We start from the raw sequence: 24,160 nt of genomic DNA, 5'->3' as shown, positions 1-24,160 counted from the left end.
TTGGCACTGATAGATGAGGAGCTGTGACCTTAAACTATTTTTTTTCTTGTTTGATACTCACTGAAGGATGATAATGGAATTTGTTTGCTTGGGAGAGTCACCCACTTTATATCTCTATAATATCCAAAAGATTAGTCATTGAACTTTCGACCTGATAAATACCTTAGTGTAAACAAAAAAAAAAGTTATTGTCTCCTCCAAAATCATATAATATAATATATTTCACACCATTTGTTGACCACCATGCATATACCTCATTTTCTATAAATAGGACTTCGTTCTTTCCATGAGAATCATCTATCTATAATCAGAGAGATTTTCAGATACCTTAAGCAGCAATAGTATTATTATTGGTGAAATCAAATCAAGAAGGTATAATTAAAGAGGAGCCATGGTTCTTATTAATTATGATGATAATGAGAAGAAAAAGAACAAGATCCTCATCTTTGCTGCAAATGGGTATCTTGGTAAATTCATGGTGAAGGCAAGCCTTTCCATGGGTCATCCAACTTATGTTTATGTTCGTCCTTCCAAACCAAACGATTCTTCCAAGCTTCAAGTCCTCAAGGATCTTCAATCCTTGGGTGTCACCATATTCCAAGTAATTAATAATTTAATGTATATAATCTTAGATACATATAATATTTTTTGGTTTTCTAAGAGCATCCTCTTCTTTGTTATTACTTCCTTTTTGAGCGTCGACCAATTAGCGACGGTATAAAGTGTCACTATTATTGATAGTGAGAAAATTTTCCTTCACAAAATTTACTTACGTACTCTTTTAATTGGCATACATGATCTTTCAAAGACACTGGTCCTAGTGGTTTTTTTTTTTTTTTCTAAAATTAAGAGTGAAATTCGAATTCAAGACTTTTAAATAAGGAGAAGAGACTATACCATATTATTATTTAAATTATAATTCGTTGACATTTTAATGTGTTTTTGCTATTACGTAAATACGCTAAATATTAATTGATTATTTACACTCTATATGGTCTTCAATATTGGTTTATTTTTTTAGTTGAATTATATGCATATGTTAATAATTATACACTACAATAAAAATTATTTTTAGTGATAAATTTTTAATAACAATAACATAATATATAATTATTATATGTCTATTTAACTTATATTTTTACGATAATTATATATTTGTTATTATTATATATACAATAATGACAATTATATATATACCTTTTGTAGTTATTAAAAAAAATTATTAGTAATTATATAATTGACACTAGAATCTTTTAGCAACAAGTATAAGACGAATAATATTTATTTATCAGTAAATATATTAGTAGTTATTTTTATTATTATTATTAAAAGTGATTTTTTTAGTAGTAATATCTTGTACTTATAATTATTCGCTTATTTTAGTTTTAAAAGGAATACAAATAATTTACATGCACTTTATCACGCATTTTATGTTGAGAACCGAGCAATTTTTTTAAGAAGTATGAACAGAAATCAGGCAGAATATTTACTCTATTGTTTGTTGATTAAGTCACCTCATTTTATTATTGTATGGTAATAATGAATTGAATGGTGAAATAATTAATAATAATAATAGGGTGAGCTTGATGATCATGAGAAGCTTGTGTCGGCTCTAAAAGAGGTTGATATTGTCATTTCCACTTTGGCCGTTCCACAACATTTAGAGCAGCTCAAGATAATTAGAGCTATCAAACAAGCCAATAATATTAAGGTGACTCTCTCTCTTCTCTAAATACACTCAACAAGAAATGATGATATATATTTAAACTGTTTATGATGATGTCCACTATTTTTGGTGTGGACTCCACCCCACATTATTAGAGTTTATTTTTTTAATTTCTTTTTCTCTCATATATTCTTAATCATTGCTATTTTTGGTCATTATCTCCTCTATATGCATAGGTGTTCATTAGGTTTTAGCCTTTTAAGTGTTATCCATTAAAGATAGTAGTTGTTATAGTGTTTAAAAGTGTTTCTCTAATTTATTAAAAATTAATATTTAATTTTATAAATATAAAAATAAATAATTATTAAATATTTAAAATTTATCATAAAAATAAACTAACTAAAAGTTAAATATCAAATTATAAACACCATATAATTTACCGTATTACAAAGAGTTCACATAGCAAAACATATATTAGATAAAATTTTATAATTTAACTCAATTTTAATTATTTTAAAAATATTGTAATTAAGTATGTATTATTAGAATGTACCTAATAATAACATTTATATATATGTGTGGCAGAGATTCATTCCATCAGAATTTGGAAATGAAGTTGATAGAGTGAGTGGGCTTCCACCATTTGAGGCAATTCTTGAGAACAAGAGGAAGATAAGAAGGGCAATTGAGGAAGCAAACATTCCCTACACTTTTGTCTCCGCAAATTCATTTGCTTCTTACTTTGTTGATTACTTGCTTCATCCAAATGACAAAACTACCCTCCCTCACATTACCCTTTATGGCACTGGCCAAGCCAAGGGTAATAATAAAAATATTTATCAAATAAAATTTAATAAATATTCTTATATGTTTAATTTTTCATGAAATCGGATTTAATAATAGCTTATTGTATTAATTAATTTGCATGCAGTTGTATTAAATTATGAAAAAGATGTGGCTGCTTACACTCTCAAAGTAGCAACAGATCCAAGAGCTGAAAATCGAGTAATTATATATAGACCCGAAGGAAATATAATTACTCAGTTGGAATTATTATCTTTGTGGGAAAAGAAGACTGATCAAACTTTCAAAAGAGTTCATGTTCCAGAGGAAGAAATTATCAAGCTCACTGAAAGTAAGATAATAAAAAAAAAATCGTTCCAATTTTCATATATATATTTTCAATAGAAGATACAATATATAAAGATAAAACCAACAATATAATGGTTTTTATTACAAAAAAAAAGTTAAATAAATTATCTTATTATTTATTATACATGTATATAATTTATACAAATAAAATCTTAAAAACAAATTACCTTATTTTATTTATTTATTTTTTAAATAAAATAATGTTACAATAAGTTCTTTTGAATAGTGTTACTAATTTTTTATAAATTAAATTAGCATGCTTACTAATTTAATTTGTGTAGTTCAAAGCGCAATTTATTTTTCCTCTCATATATAATTCTTAATAAATTAATTTATTTGCATGCAGCACTACCATTTCCAGATAATGTACCGCCAGCAGTTCTACACAATATATTCATTAAAGGAGACCAAATGAGCTATGAAATTTCCAAAAATGACCTTGAGGCTTCAAAGTTGTATCCTGAATACAAATACACTTCTATTGATGCCTACCTTGATCTCTGCTTGGTTAATGCTCCAAAACCTAAATTGGCCACATTTGGATGAGTTATTATTTTTGTGCTCTTGAGTTTCATCACAATTAAGAAGCTGATCAATTACTGTATCAATATATTATGTATTTTATACATCATTTACTAAATGATGAGTTACAATAAAATAAATATGAGTTGGAGTTCAAATTCAATGGTATTATACTATTATCATGTGGTAATTCTAAGTAAAGTTACACAATTTTGTTTTCTTTATAGAAAATAATTTTTATTAATCCAACCTGCCATTGAATTACAATAATCTATATATTGTCACTATTATTTGTAATGATTTTATGAAATTTAAACAACAAGAAGCTTATATTCCAAAACTCATACTCATATAGTTTACTTTTCAATATTTCTATAACCGTCAATTTTAATTTATGAATATAATCTACAATGCATTAATTTCTAATAATTCTACGCCTAAGCTCAATAGATCCAAAAAATAAAAAATTAAGATTGTGGGAGTAGTAACAAGCTAAAGAGTAGGGAAGCTGGTAAGGGATTTAAGAAAGTGGAAGAAACCGAGTTGAAGAGTTTAAATTTTTTAAAAGAGAGTTCTCTTTTTCCTTTGGAATATCCCCTTTTTTTTTTTCTTCAAGACAGCAGCCTCTTGAGCAGCTTTAAGCTGTCCTTTTGTGATAAAATTACTTAACTTAAAAATTTAAATTGATAAAAGGAGTATCAACTTTTGCGCTATAGACAGGATGCCACATCTTGCGCGCAGATACTCAATCCAGTCAAGTAGAGTTGGCCGTTCGATCTGCAGTGGATAAAATAGGATACGAGTTGAGTCTCAACTCTACTTTTTAATTTGTATTTGAGCCTCAACTCTACTTTTTAATTTGCATTCTATATAATTCTACCCATCAATCTATACCCTATATATATAAATATATTTTAAGTAGATGTTGAACAAAAAAATTTTTATTAAATAAAAAAGTTTTTAGCTATTGAAAAAAGATCATTAATTGTTAATTTAGTACATTTTTTTGACATAAAATTTTCAGTTTTATTTTAAATTATCATCAAGTTATCTCCTGAATTCCAACACTTGCTTAAGTACTAGTAGACGATTAAGCTGATCACTCAACTAATCCAAATTAATTATTTTTAGATGAATTATTATGCACATTATTTGAATAATTATGTTATTTCATGAAGATGCATGGTAACTGCATGTGTAATACTTTGATTATTCTTATTCGGGATAAATTAAACTATTATTTTAATTCTTAATATTTAGATCAAATTTTAATGTAGTCTTTAATGTTTTAAATATTTATTTTAAATTTAAAAATTTTAAATAAATTTAATATTATTTTATTATTAAATTTGACTCAAATAATTAACCAAAAAATATTTATATTAGTGATTATTGGTAGATCAATTTTATTTACGTACTAAAATTGAAAATTAAATGTTATATTACCGGTTAAATATGTTAATTGTTCGAATCAAATTTAAATATAGGATTGAACAATATTAAATCTATTTAAAAAATTTTTAAATTAAAATAAAATATTAAAATTAAATAAAAATTTGGTCCAAATATTAAAAATTAAAATAATTTTTATTATTTTTTCTGAATTAATTAGTCATCTTTCCATTCAAATTATGTATAATCATTACTCATTGATCCCATTATGAAAATATATTTTGGGAGCTGTGCTTTTTAGAAGAATAGTTAATAAATTTAAAAGAGGAGTGTTAGGGGTCAGTAATTTTTGTGTTTTGTAATTATCAATTGGTCATCAATCATATTTTTAATGGTGTGAGATTACATTAATTGGCCATTTAATAGTGAGAGATCACTCATCTTTTTTTTGATAATTAAGTGTTAGTCACAAAATACAAAAATTACTGACTCCTAGACTTTTTTAATTTAAAATATGATTTATTATTCACGTTGTTTGTATTTTTTATTGTTCACCTAACGAGATAGATAAACTATTTATTTGACTATGATAAAAAATTATGATACCAAAGTCCAAAAATAATGATAAGGGAAGGTTGCTGTTGGGGGTGCACATGGGTCGGGTGAAGCCGGATTTGATGAGACCCGGACCCGACTCGAAATATACACTGGGTCTATTTATTAGACCCGAACCCGACCCTAAACCCGATGAAATCAATACACTTTCGAGCCACAATTATACCGGGTGAAAACCGGGCCGTTAGCATTACATTACGTTGATACTTTCTTGTAAGCTAGCATGTAAAAATATCCAAATTTTCAAGACTCCAACTATTATTTAACATGGTAAAATTCACTTAGAAAAATATAACAAGAACCAACCCTTCTTTAAAATTAAAGCATAACCACAATCAATACTAATGCAAAACCACAATCAATACTAATATTGTCTAATAATACCAAATATTTAAATCAATACGAATAACACAATATTATGCATTAGTCTAAAATCTTATGCATTCTAAACATAAAACATTATCTTATAGTTTTATAATGACTAATAACACAAAATATTAAGATTTACAATACTTAAATTCCACATAAGAATAGTCATGATCCATCACTAATAACACAAAATATTAATTGTGTATGATGACCGGGCCACCGGGCCGACTTCGGGTGACCTGAGCTATGGCGCGGACCCGACCCGAAATAATGACCGGGTCTATTTTTGAGACCTTTACCCGACCCTAAATCCGATAAAATCATACCAAATTAACCCTTAAAGTGTTCGGAATCGGACCGGACCTTCGAACCGGGTCGGGTCGTACACCCCTAGTTGCTGAATTTGAAAATAGTAAAGCATTGGAGTCTAGTAGATAATCATATACAGAAGTGGAAACACCTAAATTGACTCTCTAGCATTCTATGACAAAAAAGAGAAAAAGAAAAAACTAATAAGGAAAAAGACTATGATCTCTAAAAACAATAATTTTCTTACACGCTCAAAGAATGTTTAGAAGTTTCAAATATTTTAGTACATACAGGATTGAAATTTGAAAATGTCACAGGCTGGGTCCATTGTTCTCGAAGATTTCATGCTCTTTCTCATGTTTACTTTATTTTCCTTTTTGTTAAATAAAAATAAAATAAAATAAATTTTTTATTCTTAATATTCGTAATTTTTTTAAATATTTTTAGAGTTTAATTTTATTTGATTTTGTCTTTAACGCTTTTAATTTTATTAAAATTATCCCTGAATGTTAACTATATCTAAAATATTAGAAATAAAATAAAAAATATTCAAAAATAATTTTGACACAAATAAAAAATATTAAAAAATTGAATGAAATTAAAAGTTAGGAATATTTTTAAAAAAATTACAAATGACAGGGACAGATTTGTTTGGGTGAGTTTTTAAGAAAAAAATTTTGAATTATTTTTTTTAAAAGATCTTATAGAAAAATAAAAGTAATTTTATGTTTGGATATCTCATACAAAAAGATTTTTTTATCTATCAATTATGTTTGGATATAACGATATAAAAGTATTTATTTATTTATTTATTACATGAAAACATATTTTTTTAAGAAAAAAAGATCTTTTAAAAAAAAATGTAAATTATAGTTTCTCAAAAAGATTTTTTTTTCTAGTATTTTTATTTTTACTACTAGAAATTTGTTAAACACGCTAAAAAATAAAAAAAAAATCTTTTTTCATTGAAAAAAAATTTATTAAAATAATAACGCCCGATAAAGCACAAAAAAAAAATACACCTTACTCTAGAACAAATTATTCAAGCCAGTTCCTTTCCAAACTCAACGAATTAAACGAGTATTTCAAGTCATTATAATATATTAGTTGAATTAAAATTCTTTCCATCTCTCAACTAACAATTTGAAATTTATTTTCCATTATTAGTACTTACAATAATTAATATTTGATGGATCATTATTTATTATTTTTTATAAAGAATATATAATTATTGTTTGGATTCTCTTTTATATTTTTTCTTTTTTATTTAATGATTGATTTGTAAATATTTTTCTGAAAATTGGATGCGGGAAAACTACTTTCTCCTCGAGGTTTTAGTTTTTTTTTTTTTTTAATCAGCGTACAATTCCGCTTTTCTTGAAATGTTTTTTTTGGCATAAACTTTATTTTAAGCTTTTGGTGGTCATTTTTTTGTCCATTGTTTTGTAGGAGAGGGTATGGATCTGGGGGTACTGAGCTTTTGCTGGGTAAGGCCCTTAACCATTTCATATTTATGAGTTTGAAAAATGATATTACGTCCCTGTCCAAAAAAAAAATGATATTAGGCCTCTGAACAAAAAATAAATAAATAAAGTTTAATTCTTAAAGAAGAGTTTTAGTCAGATATTTTAATCTCTTACAAATTTTAATTACAAAATCAGTCTTTAATTTTTTAGGATATGTTTTAAAATTAAATTTATTTCAATAGTTCTTATTTGTATAATTGTTTTTTAAAATAACCGACTGTGGTAATTTAATTTTGTTTTAAAATAATCTGTGTTTGAAATGTATGAAAAAAATTGTTTTTAAGTGATAAAACTACAAATATATGAGTATAGAATGATTTTTCATAGTATTTAATGTTTGACACTTGAGATCAAATTGGTAAAATCATCACTTAGCTTAAATTTTTTAAGTTTCCAATTTTCCATTGTAACTTGTTTTCAAACCTTAACCAAACATAAATGTTACACCTACTCTCTATATTTTGTGAATTGTGATACCTCAACATAACTATAAATATGAATCTTAGTAACCATTTACAAAGAAAATAGACAAAAAATTGTCTAATCTAAGGGGAAAAAATAATTGACACCCTTTTGAGAAGCTCAAACATACCAAAAGTGCTACAAAATTTTGGTATTCAACTCTTACAACATGAACATGATATATACTTACACAAAGGTCCAACTCGTCTATCCATATATGTAATGTGTGTGTTATTACACCTTTTCATTTCTAATCACATCTACTCTATCAATCACATCCAAAGCTCTCTCTTTATCAATATCAAAATCAATCACAGGAAGAAGCTTAGAACAAATCCTACTAAAACTCACTTCACTGCTTCTTCTACTGCTTCTTGATGAATAACTATAACTCCTTGTGATTCTAGTCTTCACTGTGTCAAAGTCCAAGCTCTTACTTAACCTTCTCATTTGTGTCTTCTCGCTTATGTTCTGCAGCATGTTTTGCTCGTCCATTGTTAGCGACAGCGGCGACAGAGAGTTCGTGGGCTGATCAATTGTCTTCTGCTGGTTAGACTTGGTTGCAGGCTTCGCTTTTCCCGGATCGTTGTTGGTCTTGCTTCTGATGGCAAGTTGTTGAAGCCACAAGAGAAGTTCGAGAATGTAGCTTTCTACTTTGTCTTTATCTGCATGGTGGAACGTCTCGATCCGCATTACGCCGGCCTGAAAAGTCTTCCTCACCTCGGAGCTTCAAGAACCGAGCAAATATTCGATATCAGAAAAGGGTATAATGCTGAAAAGCATACAAGTTTCTAGTTCACAAAAAAGAATATACTTCCTACTTAGTACTCACCCTGTGTTTGCCCACTCTCCTACCCAACCGAAACCGTGATGCGCTCTGATACAATTTAGAAACAACCAAAACAGAAATAATTAAGAGTTAGCTTACATATCAAGTAAATGAAAACTGGGTTAAATATGTTTAATCGCTATAAATATAAGTCGTTTGATTTTGGTACTAGCAAAAATTTTTTGCCTCTTTCTTTTCCCTTTTGTTGTTTTTAGTCCCTGTTCCTTTAAACTTTGGTTCATATAAAAACTTGAAAAGCAGGTAATTAATCTTAAAATTATTACAAACTTTGGTTTTGCTGGTATACAAATTTTCTACATCATCTTGTCTATAAATATAACCATTTAACATTAGATCTAAGCAATAAGGACCAGAAACCTAATAGCTACAAACAAAGGGACCAAAACCTAATAAGATATTTTAGAGGTTTCCAATCAAAATTATTTATATTTATAGAGACTATAAGTCTATAAACATATTTAAACCATAAAAGTATGATGAAAGCTTCCCATATGAGCACAAGGAGATAGTTGACAAATAAAAAGGAAGACATCTTACTTGGACGTGTTTGTGGCGATCGGAACCAGCCAATGTAATGTTTTTTCCATCTCATCCTTGATATCTGCTACAGTTAGCTGCAAGAAACAGAAAGCATCTATGACAAAAGAGCACGAAATCCAGGGAAAAGATTAAGGAGATGAAAATTGAAATGGAAAGCTCAATAAAGGGGAATCAAAATGATCTTTGAAAGCGGTAAAACTAAAAATAACAAAGTAGCTGAAGGAAGCAGACATGAACACACCTCTTCTGCAACATGGAAAGACGATAATTTGGATCGTAGTGCTGATTTTATATTAGGAGGCAAGCCTTGATATAATGCATCCCTTGTATTTGCAGGCATAGAATTGGATCTGGATACCTGAACAATTTCAACAAAGTTGAAATTCTCTTAAAACTTAAAGCATGGAAGCAGTGAATAAATGTACAAGCTGACTTAAAGAATATAAGTTCTTGAATTAAGCAAATAGATACCTAGCTCCTTTCATTTTAATCAAATGATTCTACCAAACCATAGTATCCACTAAGATTGGAAGTGAGTCAAACTACTTAGTGAGCTAATTTCCAACTTTGTGTGTTACCAGCTCAATAAGTTTAGATTATAAGCTTAGGGATTGAGTTTACGATACAAGTTCAGCTCGTTTATTGAATGAATCAAACCTAAACTAGGCAATATCCAATTCAATAGCTTGTGAGCTATTTTATTATTAATTTTCTGGTACATATATTATCAAATATTGTAATTAGTATTGCGACTGATTTTATGACTAAATGCCTTAGCTAATTATTAAACTTAGGCTGGGCCTATCATTTTGAACTTGTGTCGAGCCCTTGACAATTTTGAGCTTCGACTAAGCTCAGCTAACGATATGCTCCAAACAAAGTCACAAGAACTCAACGAGTGCAATCAAGAGATGAACATATAGCCAATGCTTTGTGAACCAGAGAATTTCAATAATAGCATAGACTAGCTTGTTCTTTTAACTCTAGTGAAAGCTAAGTAACACTGATAACTTTTTCATTAGAAAAAGTTATGCTTTTCATGTCATCCAATTTCACTCAAGAGAACTATAATTAGTTATATCTAAACACAGTTCAACAGAAGGCACTAAAGAGAGCAGAACTGCAATGAAGTAACTACGATAAAGACCGATAACTTACAAGAGTATCGATTTGGAGCACTATGTTTGCATAGTGCAAAGCAAGGCCTGCAGGGCCCAATCTTTGGTGATTGTTCTTGTGTCCAACTAATGGTCTATGGCCATCTGCAGGTATCCATGGATAAACAAAAAAGGAACTAACTTTTATCAATAATGTCAACCAAGTTAATCATGTAAATAATAGAAAAGTATTAACATTAGGTGCTACAAAATCATAATAAAGTGAATCAAACAAGATCTAATAGCCTTTAGCAGGTACATACCTGAAGCGCCAAAGACATCGTTTATCTCCGAATTCAAAAATTGCACCATGTCTACAAGCATCTCCATAATCTGCAATACATTAGATTATGAATTATATACAACTTATCTCAATTCTCTAGTTATGCAGAAAATGAATATATAAATAGAAAGTTTTCTTTACTATCTCTGAAATTATAAGTGGATCAAATACAATAAAAAATACCTCCTCCAAACTTCTAGACCAAAGTGACCTTTTCTTTATATGCTTAATTTGCTTCTTTTGAGTTTTAACTTCTGCCTTCAAGAATGCAAGGGTATCGCCTACACAAAAATATTGAAGGTCAAATCTACATCTGTAAGAAAGAAATACCGCTAGATATATAACATTTTGCAAGGTGAAACTTGTGGATCAAGTTGACTATTTCTTCAAAAGTGTGCAATGTATTATAAGGTTTAGGGCTTCAAACACATTCCCAACAATAATATATAGTTTCGGCTCCATAAAAGTTTGAGAAATAATCAGAGAAAACCCAAAGTACGTGATTTGGCAACTATGAATTTTTTATGAGACCCAAAGGCAGATGGAAAAGGAGTGTAACAAAAGAGGGTACATTTGAAGCATAACATATAGATTTCTATTTCAAATTTCCACTTTAGAGTCCTGCATATATCTTTCTCACTGTCTTAGATCCAATTAATTGATCAATAATTCAGTGTTGAATAAGTCTTGTCATCAAGTTGTGTGCATTGCAAAAATAAGGGTCTGATTTGTATTTGATCAAGACTCTTCCAAGATCTTTGGATTTTAGGTTAAAAATTTCTTGTCAAACTTTTCAGATAAAGTTTTGCATATTATTCAAAGGGTAATAACACTCCATGGTTACCTTTTTGATCTTCGTCTGTACATTTATGCTGATAATCTTGTTCAAATCTATTCAAAGCATGTAATTCATGGTATAATTCCTGTGGCCAAAAGCATAATCCAATTTCTCTTAGGATTGAATATCCCTTTGAAAAAAAGAAAAAAATAAAGAAATAAAGAAAAAGCCACTGTATCCAACAGATAACTAAACAGCTATAGTGGTTAAAAACAGAAATTCGTCATTTGACTTTAAGTTTAAATTAAATCCCGATGTATGTAAACGGCATCAATTTTCTGCATGTAATACAACAATATAAGAAAGCTAGTGAAAAATCTTCCAATCAATGTTCCTGATAAAACATTTTTGGGAAAATTATGGAAATGGAATCCTCATGGGTAAAAAAACAATATTCATTCAAAAAACAAGCATTCCCACAACTGGTTAACAACATAGAAACAGTGGTTATTTAGCAATAATTTTTAAATTTAATTAGCCACTGACTACATTGTTACTAAATTGCATATACTTTTACACAGAGTCCCTTCTTCTTTTATTGCAACTTCCTTATATTTTCAGCTTCAAAAGTATCAAGATTCAAGAAGGATACACTCACAGCTGTAAATTGAACTAAAGTCATCAAGTGTTCCATCGTTGATTCTGCCTCGTCTCTTGACTGTCTTGGAGCATTTGCTTCTCTGCTAGTTCCAAAATTTACAACAAAAAAGCAGCTAGAATAAATATATGAGGAGCTAAACATATTTGGTTTGAATGAACGAAAGGCTAGAAGAATTGAGTGAGTACAATTTATATTACTTCTCAAAGTAACGCTCTAAGTTGTGCCACTGAGGATTTTTCGATCGATTTCCAAAACGAATCACCTCATCAGAGAACACTTTCAACTCCTGCCTGAAAACAAGATCCAAAATCATACACAGGTACATAGGTCATAAAGTTGAAAGTGAGGTTCCTAATGAAACATAAGCCAAATAACTTCGACTAAATCTTATGCTTACCTCTTGTCAGAAGCAACAATCCATAGGAGTTCATCTGTATCTTTTGACACTAAATCTTGCACAGCCTCTGAAAGAAGCACCTCTTCTTTCAAATGTTGAATGTTCTTGCTAGAAAGAAATTGCAGGAGATTATAGCCTTTGACAATAGTGTTTGCCACCTCAAATGCCAAGATAGAAATCTCGTTCCCCTTTATGGCTGACGCAGAAACAAACCCACTTCCGGCATTTAAATTTGTCATGCTACTCCCAAGTGTGTCCAAAACCTCAACTGCCTTCCCAAATCCAATTGTACCAGCTTTACCGAGGCGTGAACCCACCTCTGAGACCTGAAATAAGAAGACCCTTTTTCATTCCTCATACATTACAGATTGAAAAGCAAGTCAATTGAGTCCAGAAGTACAAAACCACAAACCAAACCTTTGTGATTGGTATGAGTATTCTAATTTACTTATCTAAAGCATCAACTAATCGAAAACTAAGCTTAAGGGTTTTGATTCTCACAGGGCTAGTTAGTTTCAACCCGAAAACTCACTAATCGAAAATAAGTGCCGAACTACTTAAACCAATCAAGCATTAGTATTGTTATGAATATTTTGAGATACCAATTTCATCATAGAAATAAATCAATCTTTTGTTCCCTTTTCCATGTTCAACAGTATTCCACGAAAATTAACCGCGAAACTAAACCAACAAACTAAAGATTTTCTTCTCCCTTTCATTCCTGATTACATTATATAATAACCTAAAAGACTCTGAAACTACTAACACCTCACCTATCCGCTAGTATAGTCCTACAACTTTCATTCCAAACCCTAATAAACTCACCAGGTTAAATATTTGTGAGCGAATTCAGCAGAAATTGAGATTAAAAGCATCACAAAATACATAGCAATCAACATTACTAACAGTAATACATATCTAAAAACCAAAAATTAGAGAATTGAAAGTTGAAAACCAAACCTTAGACCTTCCAGACCTAGATTTGTTGTGTGAACAAGTATCACTGAACCTTGGAATTCCATCATAGAATTCCTCATCATTAGTATTGCCACTAATCTCAGCATGCATATTCATATTCCTCTCCATTGTTTCACCAACAACAGGTGCAGTAGTGAAAGAGGAACCACCATTGGTGCTGCCACCACCACCACCACCACCATTGTTGGTGGTACCACCAAGAATAACATTTCCACCACCACCAGTCTTGGAAACAAAAACCATGTCATCATCTTGTGAAGAAGACCTTGAACAAAGACCTCCCATGACCTGAGATAGCCAGATCAAAAACTCAATCTTTGAGCTTGAACCACCTTCCATCTCTCTCCCATGACTCATTTGATCTTTGTTTACTTTCTTTGTGTTGTGTTTTTGTGTCTCTGTGTTCCTTTGGACTTGGTAGTTGTTCATTAATTATTATTATTATTATTATGGATTTGTAGTCATTAATTATTCAATGATACTAACTAAGAGAAGTGAATTATTGCTCCCAATAATATTGTTAATTATTTTTAAATTATTCTTCATCTTTATTATTTTTTGTAATGATAAGAAAATTACTAATACTAATTTAAAATAAAAATATTAAATAATTAATATTTTTATATTTATTTTACATTTAAACATAATAATAAAAATTTTAATTTATGTCTTAAGATATTTTGACATCATAATTATAAATGTGTTCGATAAAGCGAAATATTTTATCATTTAAATTTTGCAGAATTTAAATTTTATGTATTTAATTTATATTTTTAATTATATATAAATCTTGTTTTTTTTCTATTTTACTAATTTTTTATTTTTCTCTAAAAATATTGATCTCCTAATTTATTAATTAAGAAAAGACAATAATACAATTTCTTAGTAAGATTAGTGTTGGAAAATAAAAAAAATGAAAGAGAAACCATGGGAAGAAGAAAGAAAAGTGATGAAATGAGACAAATCAAATAAAAACAAAACATCATTTGACAACTTGAGCTGGGAATACCGGAAAAAAAGTCTACCTACTTCTCAAACGGTGCCAACAAAACAATATTTTATTAATAAATTAATTAATTACTTAGTTATTAAGATTTATTTTTTATACTTAAATGAGGCCAGAGAATTTTACTTTACCACTTTTTTAAATTGGATCAATGTATCTTGTTGTACTAAGATCACATGTATCCCATTTTAGCATCCATTTTCTTTTTGAGTCCTTTTTAGTTTTTACCATTAATAATTGCTCAATTAGGGGAATAAGTAACTTATGAAAGTTCGACGATAATTATAAATTATTTAAAAAAAATTTACTACTTAATTGTATTTGCAAATGAAGTATTAAAATGGTCTTTAATTCTTTATATCGATATATAATATAATTGATAAGTAAAAAAGTGAGCTAGGATGAATTTTTTTTATTTGATATTTTGTGATTTGTGTAAATCAAAATTATTTATTTATTTCTCTTTTTACACAAATATTTTTATAGTAGAAGCAAATTAAAGTTAAATTAGTTATAAGAAGAATATTAGGGACACTTGGATAGTCACATTCACATATCTATTTCCGTGACTTAATCAGTTAATCCCTATTAAAATATAAATGCTTCTTTTAAAAAAAATCAACTTGAATTAACTTATTCTAGTCAAAATTGAGTGGAATCTAAAATTCTAAATATTAATGATTAAAGAAAAAGAAGAATATGAGAGTCGATTAGAGACTAAGAAAACCTTGCAATGAAATAAATTGGTATTTTGACCATTATTATTTATTAATAACAATATTCGGTCCAACCATTTCTTAGCGTACAGACCAGACCGAATTTATGAGCCATCTGAAGGGGCAAAGCAAAACGGTTTGAAAACAAAGAAAATTAGAACAACCCACCAAAAACACAAGGACAAAAAGTCAAAAACTCTTCAGAATTTTGACCAGAAAAAAGAAAAAAAAATCAGAGTAAATAAACCACTATTTTACTCTAAAGATTAAATTCTGAAAATAAAATAATTTGCTAAATTCTAGTTGAGTTGATCAATCAAATTAATCGATCGAATTGTTAGTACTAGATTCTATATGTCAGTGGTTTAATCGAATTTTAGAATAAAAATGATCAAGTTTTAGAAAATTAGTTTATTGGAATAATTTCTAAAAAATTGATGGACTATATTGCCTTATATTTGAGTTTGGTCAGTAACAAACGGAGATAATATTGTGTGGTTACCAAATGACTCTACATCTTTTGTAGTTATTTAAATGAGCACTTTTTATAGTTCTTATGATGAGTAAATTAATAAATGGAAGATGGCAAAATTTTATGGTAGATTCGTAGTTTTTTTTTTTTTTAAAGAAAAAGCTCAACACACATGTAGAACATGAAATACAAAATACATTAAAATAGTTGTACAATTCTTATGTCATCTCTGGCATTGCTATCAATAATATGAATTATTTACAACACCATTTTCTGACATATGAAAAGGATTGATCCATGCAGTCTGTAACCCCTATTTTCTTGTTGTGAACAATGACATCATTTCTACGTAATCATATAGTCCATATTACTGAGAAGAAATCAACTAGCCAATACCTGCGTATCTCTTTTCTCATTAGGACAGCTCTCCAACTCTGAAATTGTTGTTTCACAGTACCGGGCATAATCCACTCTTGTCCAAACGCCGATATCCAACCACACCACACCTGTCAAGAGTATTCACAGGTAATAAACAGATATTGTATATTTTCAGCATCTTTCTTACACAGCATACACATAATGTCATTCTGTTGTAAGACACCCAATCGACTAAGCCGATCCTTTGTATTGACTCGGCCTACGAAAACAAATCAGGAGAACAGTTCCACTCGTGGCAGAACTAGGCCTTTCCAAATGTCTTTTGTGAACCTGTAGCTCAGAAGCTCCTCATCCATAGTCTCTTCCTGCAAAACATGCACAAATGAGTTAGTTGAATAAACGCCTTTCTTGTGAAACCTCCACACCACTCTATCTTGCACATCTGTTATCAATCTAACAGATTGCAGGACAAGTAGTAACTGGTCCAGTACATTTGTCTCCCATTATTGGAGCTCTCTTCTCTATTGGAAGTGCCACACCCACTCTATCCCATCCCAGAACCCACAATCCCCAATAACTGATTTTTTTTGTTTGAAATCAAGAAGAGTCTCGAAAAATTGTCTTTCATCTTTCTCACTTGGAGCCATTTATCTTCCCAAAATCTGGTAGCCCTACCATCTCCTACTTCCATAGCAAGTCCATCAATCATCTTCTGTCTGACATGTTGCTCCTTTATTTGCACTTGACATATGTCTCTCCATGGTCCTCCCCTCTTTGGCAATATCTGAGTGGACAGCAGGTGATTTGGGTTCAAGCTATTACAAGAGCATACAATCCTTTTTTATAGGGGACAATCCTCTTTAGAGAACTGCCACCACCATTTAGACAATAAAATCGTATTCTGCACCATCGCATTACCCACTCCAATCCTCCTAACTTCTTTGGTGCCTGAACCATCTCCCATTTTACTAGTGGCATATCGTCCATCATCCTTTTTCCAAAAGAATTTTCTCTATAATGAGATAATTCTTCATGCAACCGTGTTTGGCATCTTGTACAAACTCAGATAATAAATAAGTAAGTTGTTGATAACTGATTTGATAAATATCAACTTTCCAGTTTTGGTAAATTCGTAGTTATATTTATGGTTATTACAATTCTATATTAACGATAAGTTAATAATATTTTTAACTAAAATTCATGATGTAGCAAGCTTAAAGTTACTAATTGTATAATGAGTAATTTTTCCTGTTTGATAATAGCTTCAGCGATCTCATTTTTTGTGGATATAAGATCATAACAATAATGATACTAGAATAGACAAATTTTAATGATTATTAATTAGAACTACAATAGTGGAGATAAACCTCAAATTAATTTTTAAAATTGAGATGTTTATTAAAATTATTTATGAAATTTTAATTGTATTAATTATATTTTTGATATTGAAAAAAAAAGTGTATTATATTAATCTTTGACATATTTTTTATTAACGGCAAATTAATGTGGTTTACAAAGTGGATTATTAGTGACATGTGTCACATAATAATTTGGTCACATGCAAAGATAAAATGATAAATCGATAAGTGACACGTGACATACTGACGTGGATAATTGTGCCACATATCAAAATATTATTTGATCAGGTGTCTGTTTGTGCCGCATGTTGTAACATTATTCGTTCACATATCATCCGTTATGTATCAGTATAAATGTACCAAATCAGTTCCTAACTTTATATTAAAGAACTCATTCTAGTTCTTAAATCGTGTACTAAATTAGTCTATTTATCATTTTTTTGATTTTTTTAATTCAAAATTTTTAATATCTTTAAATGCATTAATTTTAATTTTTTACATATCGTTTAAATACAAGTATTTTTATAAAATATTTTTAAATTTTTATTTTTAATTATATATTTTTTTTATAATAATTTAACATTAAAAATTTTTATAATATATAAATATGTTATTTAAAAAAATAAAATTATATGATTGATTAAACATATTTTTTTATTTTCATCCAAAACTTATGAGTTTTTAATAAAAATTCAAGAATCAAAATAGAATTTTTTTTTTCAATTTCTATAAAATATACTGTTTTTGGACTTAAAAAAATATATTTTTTAATCAATTATATAATTTTTTTTATTAAATAATATAATCATTGTTACGAAGCGAATCTAAAACTGGTTGTATGTAGGGGTGAAAAAATGTAGGTGGTCTGTCAAGGTCTGTTTAGCCTGGTCTTATCTGGTCTGTTATAAAATAGACACAAGTTTCGACTCTTATAAAACCCTTAATATGTTAATAAGCGAGGCTGCGAGGCCCAGGTTTACTAATTAGCTTTATTGGCTTGTCAGGTCTGACCTGTTAACACATAATTAAATATATAAATAATTTTTTTATTATTAATAAAATTATGAAAAATTTTAAATTTATTATATTTTATTATAATTACTTTTGTAATATGAGAATTGGATTGAGAAATACCTGAGTTTATTGGACTATTTATAGAAAAAGATAATGACTTAGTGAGTTGATTATCTTATCTTAAGTGAGTGTGTGATTTCTTCCCTTATTGCATAAGAAGTTAGCCCACGTCGCGTAATTATTCGTATTAAATTACTGTGAAAAAAATTGTATAATTAAAACTAAAATTTAAAAAATATATATTAAAGATACTTGTATTTAAATACCATGTAAAAATAAAAATAAAATTAGTGCATTCAAAAATATTAAAAATTTTTAATTTATAAAAAAATGAGAACATACAATAAAATTGATAAATTTTATTATTCTTGCTCATAAAAATATTTTTATATTAAATTTTAAATTCTAATAATATAAAAATAAAATATTAGCCTATAGTATTAGTCAAATAAAATGGTAAATTAATTTGAATTGATCGAGTAATTAATTTATTTATTCATTTAAATAAGTATTAATCTAATTAGAATGTTAATTATAGTATGCAGTAATTCATTCATTCACCAGCTGTAACTTCTTAAATGAAATTCAGATATGTGATAAATTAAGGTGTGTTTAGTTTGTATTTTTATTTTTTATTTTCATTTTCAATGTTTTCTGTTTTTTAAATTTTGTAAAAAAAATAAAAACAATAATTTTTTTTATTTTTATTTTTTTTACAAAATAAAAAATATATATTAGAATGGGTTGTATGAGGGAGTCCAACTGGGCAGGCTAAGAAGGTTGCATAGTTGGTTCCTCCATTGAATACCACCAAAAGCCGGACGCTTCACAAATCCCAAAGCAGCCCTGAATAACGACACAGGACACACACTACAGCACAACACCACCATCAGCAGTTACACACTAAACACGAAAAAAGAAAGCGCGACACTTTTTTAACTTTTGATTCCCAAAAAAAGAGGGAAAAACCAAACACCAACACCACAACACTTGCAACCAACTTTCAACTTCTAACTCCAACTCCAATTTAGGGTTCCATTCCATCCGTACACCTTCATCTTCTTCTTCTTCTTTACATGCAAGCTTCGAATTCACCCATTCATCCTTATCGATGTACTCCAGCAATTTGACTGGGTTCGTGTTGGCGTTGGTTTCTAGCGCCTTCATCGGTTCCAGTTTCATCATCAAGAAAAAGGGCCTTCAACGCGCACGCGCCAATGGCCCTCGTGCCAGTTACTTCCCCTTCTTCTTCTCTAATTCACTCTAATTACTCAATTAATTAATTAATTAATAACAATTTCATTGTGTTGATTTCCATTCGCAGGTGTTGGAGGCTATGGTTATCTGCTTCAGCCTCTCTGGTGGCTCGGAATGATTACTAGTTAGTATTACACTGCGCCATAACCTTTTATGATTTTAATGTTCAACCTTTTTTGTGTTTTCTTAGCTGATTTTGGAGTGTGTTTGATTACAGTGATTGTTGGAGAGATTGCTAATTTCGTAGCATACATTTATGCCCCAGCTGTTCTTGTTACTCCTCTTGGTGCTTTGAGTATTATAGTTAGGTAAAAGCTCCGATTTTTTAATTTGAGTAGATTCCCAATTTGGTAAACTAAAATAATGAGGAATCAATAAAGTAGAGTTATTGAGGATTTCAATGTTCTAATTCTTTTATACTCAAGTATGTCTGCATGAGTATTTACATCAAATACTGTTGTTACCTTAAACTTCTTGTCTTTGTACCTATTTTCCTTTCATAAAATTGAGTTTTTGTGTATCATACCACATACTTGTATTCATATTCTGGCACCCTTTTTTGGACAATGGAAACAAATTTGCCATTTTAAAATTTTGAGAAACGACTTTATCCTACATGTTTCTGCCATTTCTGCCATTTTTGTTACAACCTGTTGATAGATATATGATTATGTAATTATAATATTTTTTTGTGGTTTGTGGAAATGGGACAGTGCTGTGTTGGCACATTTCATGCTTAAGGAGAAGCTGCAGAGAATGGGCATGTTGGGGTGTCTTATGTGCATTGTGGGATCGACTGTTATTGTACTCCATGCGCCTCAAGAGAAGTCTCTTACTTCTGTTCAAGAAATTTGGCTATTGGCTGTTCAACCAGGTGTGCTGCCCGTATATCTGTTCTGTGGTTTCTTTCACTCAGTTATATTCACTACGACATGTAGACTCTGGTTTTGTTGTCTCCATTTTTGCCCCTCATAGTGGTCCTGATTTCTGTTATGCCATGCAGCATTCCTCTTGTACACTGCCTCTGCTATGGCTGTAACATTATTCTTGATCTTATATTGTGTTCCGCGCTATGGCCAAACTAATATTCTCGTTTATATTGGAATATGCTCTGTCATTGGATCCTTGACTGTAAGCGACTCTTCCAACCCAATCTACCTTACATTTTAATGGTTGGCAGAATTCTATACCTCGTGTCATGTTTTGCTTTACACTTCTGATAAATGTTTTCTTTTCTCTTTTTTTTTTCTTTCAGGTCATGAGTGTTAAAGCAATCGGAATTGCTATAAAACTTACATTAGAAGGTGCAAATCAGCTTGTCTACTATCAGACATGGATCTTTCTGATGGTCGCTGTTTCCTGCATCATTACTCAATTAAATTATCTTAACATGGTTAGTGACTTAGTATCACTATCGGTTTTGTTTCCTTTAAAATGTGAACATAATTTTTGATATTTGAAATAAAAACTTAGAGCCACATAAGTTTGTATTCCTTTTGTAAGAAATGATATGCTTTCATGTTTAGACTTTCTATTATATGTTATCTGCTTAATATGAGGAAACACCTCTCTTTGTTGGAGGTGATTATAGTTTTATGGACCACAAGTCCAGTTTATTTTTCTTTGATCACCACTGATTATCATTCTTGCATTTCTTTCTGTTCCATGTTCATATTGAAGATTTTAGTTAAAGTCACTTTCCAATTGAAGAAATTATTTGAAAGCTAAAAGCTAATCTAGAAGTTTAATGTGTAATCTTCTAACCCAAATAACATCTATGTCATGCTTGACCTAGACTAACAATTGATGATCTAGAAGGCTGGATTCAAATTTTTTATTTTCCATAACTTTTGTTTGCATTATTTGCGTGGAGTTATATGGTGAAAAACACTTTCATATTTGCAGGCGTTGGATACATTTAACACTGCAGTTGTGTCTCCAATCTATTATGCCTTGTTCACATCTTTTACAATATTAGCTAGTGCAATCATGTTTAAGGTTAGTATTTACTAAAACAAAACAAAAAGTGTGCCCTAAAAGAATGAATTATCTGACACATCAACTGTTTAATTATCTGTTGTAATTTTTTATCCTCTTTTTCTTATTAGGACTATTCTGGTCAAAGTATAAGCAGCATTGCATCAGAGCTATGTGGTTTTATCACTGTATTATCTGGCACAGTAGTATTGCATAGTACAAGAGAGCCAGATCCTCCAGTCTCTACAGGTAATGCCTCATTGTTTCATATTTTCTTATAATGTTTCAGTTAAGAAACTTCTGTTATTTTTGGAAATGATCATTGCCTAATTACCCTTCCTGTACAGATTTGTATAGTCCGTTGTCCCCGAAAGTAACATGGTATATCCAAGGCAATGGTGAGTCTTGGAAACAAAAGGAAGAAGACGGGTCACCACCTTTTAACTTAATTACGGTTGTACGACAAGATCATTTCACGTGATACTAGATTATTAAGTGGTAGAACTGCAAATTACAATCACCTAATGCTGCCGTTGAGTTAGACACAGCCCCATACTCCAATGACATTTTTCTTCGGTTTATTCTATATTAAGCTACATACATGTGGCAGTGTTACTCTGTGACTCCATCTATCTGGTTTTGCAACAAGTTTCAAGAGGCTCCTATCACATTGTTTTGGTAGATAAGTCGTGCTTCCGTTTTTCAGAGGATGTTTGTTTCTGTGGCAGCGTGTGAAATGAAAGCTCGTGCGCACAACCACCAAAAATTCTTGGGTGGTTTTTCTCCTAGTTTGTATTTTTTGTTGTATTGTTATTATTTTGCATTATTTTTACCCTCTTGTGTTCTTTTCCCAAGTTGTATCCCCCTACTTAGCTGATTTTTGTGTTCATATTCTGGTGTTTCTCTGATTTTGGGAGCTAATCCATGTAAATTAATTAGTGTAATTTTAATTATTTAACTAGTTATTATTGGAAATTTATGAATGTCTATATATATATTACAATTTTGATTCATTTATGGTTTAACACCATTAAGATTCTGAACGAAAGTAAAGTTACTCACTCAGCCTTTAATTGTTTGATCTGAGTTGAGCTATGTCTTGGAGATAGGTCAATGAACTTGCTTGGCTATCTATACAAAATCATTGATTCAATTATGGAAAATGCTTCGAAATGTCATCTTAGTTAGTATTGATAGCATTTTGAATCTTAGTTTAAATTCTAAAATTGTGGTTTGAATGAAAGTTACTTTGGTTATAATAGTGATTATTGTATATCACAAGCAAGTGCGTTATTCTAAACTTGAGGAGAAAATGGTTGCAATTTGAATAGAATTTAAGAGAAATGTCAAATCACTGTGAATAACCATCTCCGGTAACTTGTAGCTATTATAAATGTTATCGTTCTGACTTTATTAGTTAGCGTTTAACAGTATATAATTAATATGTTTTAAGAAGCAAAATTAAATCAGACAATATATGTATTTATATATAATATATGATGATTAATTTAGTCACTAACTTTTAGTATGTATATAATATTTTTGATAAAAATTATACATAAATATTCTATATTCTATTATAAAAAATTTTCAAAGAGTTCTCACTTAAATTAATATATTTTAAACTAATAATTATTTAAAAAGATACCCTGTTCCCACCTAAAGTCCCTTCGGCAAAGCCATTGAGGCCTTAGATAAGGCCTAGCCCACCACTCCTTCGGCATTGCCATCAGAGCAAGAGAGCTAGGGGATCAAATATTTCAATGCTTACACCATTGTTCTATACATACCTATATTTATACACCATTGATCAAACTAAGCCATATGCTACCCTCTAATAATGTCAAATTGGCATAATTTACATTTTAGAAAAAAAACTAAGGTAATAATTAAACCAAACTAAATATATTACTAAAACAAATATTCAGTCTATTATTTATATATTTTTCTTGCTTGAATAGTTTCCTCCTCTTTTCGTAAATTCTCTTTGGTCCAATAAAACACATATATTATGTTATAGTTCCTACATAAAACATTAATTAAAATAGAATAACTACCATGATTAAATAATTCAAAGAGTTGAGTAAAAAATTAAATAATTTTTAGAATGGTGAAAAAACCACATACGATAATCAGTTATGTCCAGCATACTCTTTCTTAAATTTTCTCCTTTAGCTCTTCTCTCTTGGCGTTTAAAGAATTTTTGAGAGTGACTAACAACTTGTGAATAAGTTCTTGTTTTAACATATTCACTTGAAATTCTTG

General features: G+C 29.6%; 3 protein-coding genes across 4 annotated transcripts; 2 read left to right on the top strand and 1 right to left on the bottom strand.

The window, feature by feature from the left end:
• Positions 1–239: 239 nt before the first annotated feature.
• Positions 240–3,503, top strand: LOC112707997 (isoeugenol synthase 1). Its single transcript, XM_025760078.2, has 5 exons — positions 240–601; positions 1,577–1,711; positions 2,252–2,486; positions 2,598–2,801; positions 3,165–3,503. The coding sequence occupies exons 1-5, from the start codon at positions 392–394 to the stop codon at positions 3,362–3,364; spliced, it is 984 nt and encodes a 327-aa protein (XP_025615863.1). The 5' UTR covers positions 240–391; the 3' UTR covers positions 3,365–3,503.
• Positions 3,504–8,010: 4,507 nt separating this feature from the next.
• On the bottom strand, positions 8,011–14,085 carry LOC112707996 (protein PSK SIMULATOR 1). Its single transcript, XM_025760077.3, has 12 exons — positions 13,640–14,085; positions 12,680–13,005; positions 12,480–12,572; positions 12,280–12,361; positions 11,688–11,766; positions 11,027–11,124; positions 10,824–10,893; positions 10,562–10,665; positions 9,645–9,761; positions 9,401–9,477; positions 8,846–8,890; positions 8,011–8,740 (listed from the first exon to the last, which is right to left on the bottom strand). The coding sequence occupies exons 1-12, from the start codon at positions 14,012–14,014 to the stop codon at positions 8,248–8,250; spliced, it is 1,959 nt and encodes a 652-aa protein (XP_025615862.1). The 5' UTR covers positions 14,015–14,085; the 3' UTR covers positions 8,011–8,247.
• Positions 14,086–19,405: 5,320 nt separating this feature from the next.
• LOC112707992 (probable magnesium transporter NIPA6) lies at positions 19,406–22,908 on the top strand. 2 transcript variants are annotated; one of them, XM_025760068.2, is made up of 9 exons: positions 19,406–19,893; positions 19,986–20,042; positions 20,136–20,226; positions 20,632–20,792; positions 20,922–21,049; positions 21,174–21,311; positions 21,824–21,916; positions 22,027–22,144; positions 22,243–22,908. In XM_025760068.2, the coding sequence occupies exons 1-9, from the start codon at positions 19,773–19,775 to the stop codon at positions 22,374–22,376; spliced, it is 1,041 nt and encodes a 346-aa protein (XP_025615853.1). In that variant the 5' UTR covers positions 19,406–19,772; the 3' UTR covers positions 22,377–22,908. The 2 variants fall into 2 exon arrangements, with proteins under 2 accessions (XP_025615853.1, XP_025615855.1); XM_025760070.2 differs by lacking the exon at positions 21,824–21,916 and having other exon boundaries at positions 19,415–19,893.
• Positions 22,909–24,160: the final 1,252 nt, after the last annotated feature.

Source organism: Arachis hypogaea, chromosome 8 (genome assembly GCF_003086295.3).
Source record: "Arachis hypogaea cultivar Tifrunner chromosome 8, arahy.Tifrunner.gnm2.J5K5, whole genome shotgun sequence".
Lineage (NCBI taxonomy): Eukaryota > Viridiplantae > Streptophyta > Magnoliopsida > Fabales > Fabaceae > Arachis > Arachis hypogaea.
The sequence above is the reverse complement of the archived record's forward strand: the minus strand, read 5'-3'. Positions and strand labels throughout refer to the sequence as shown.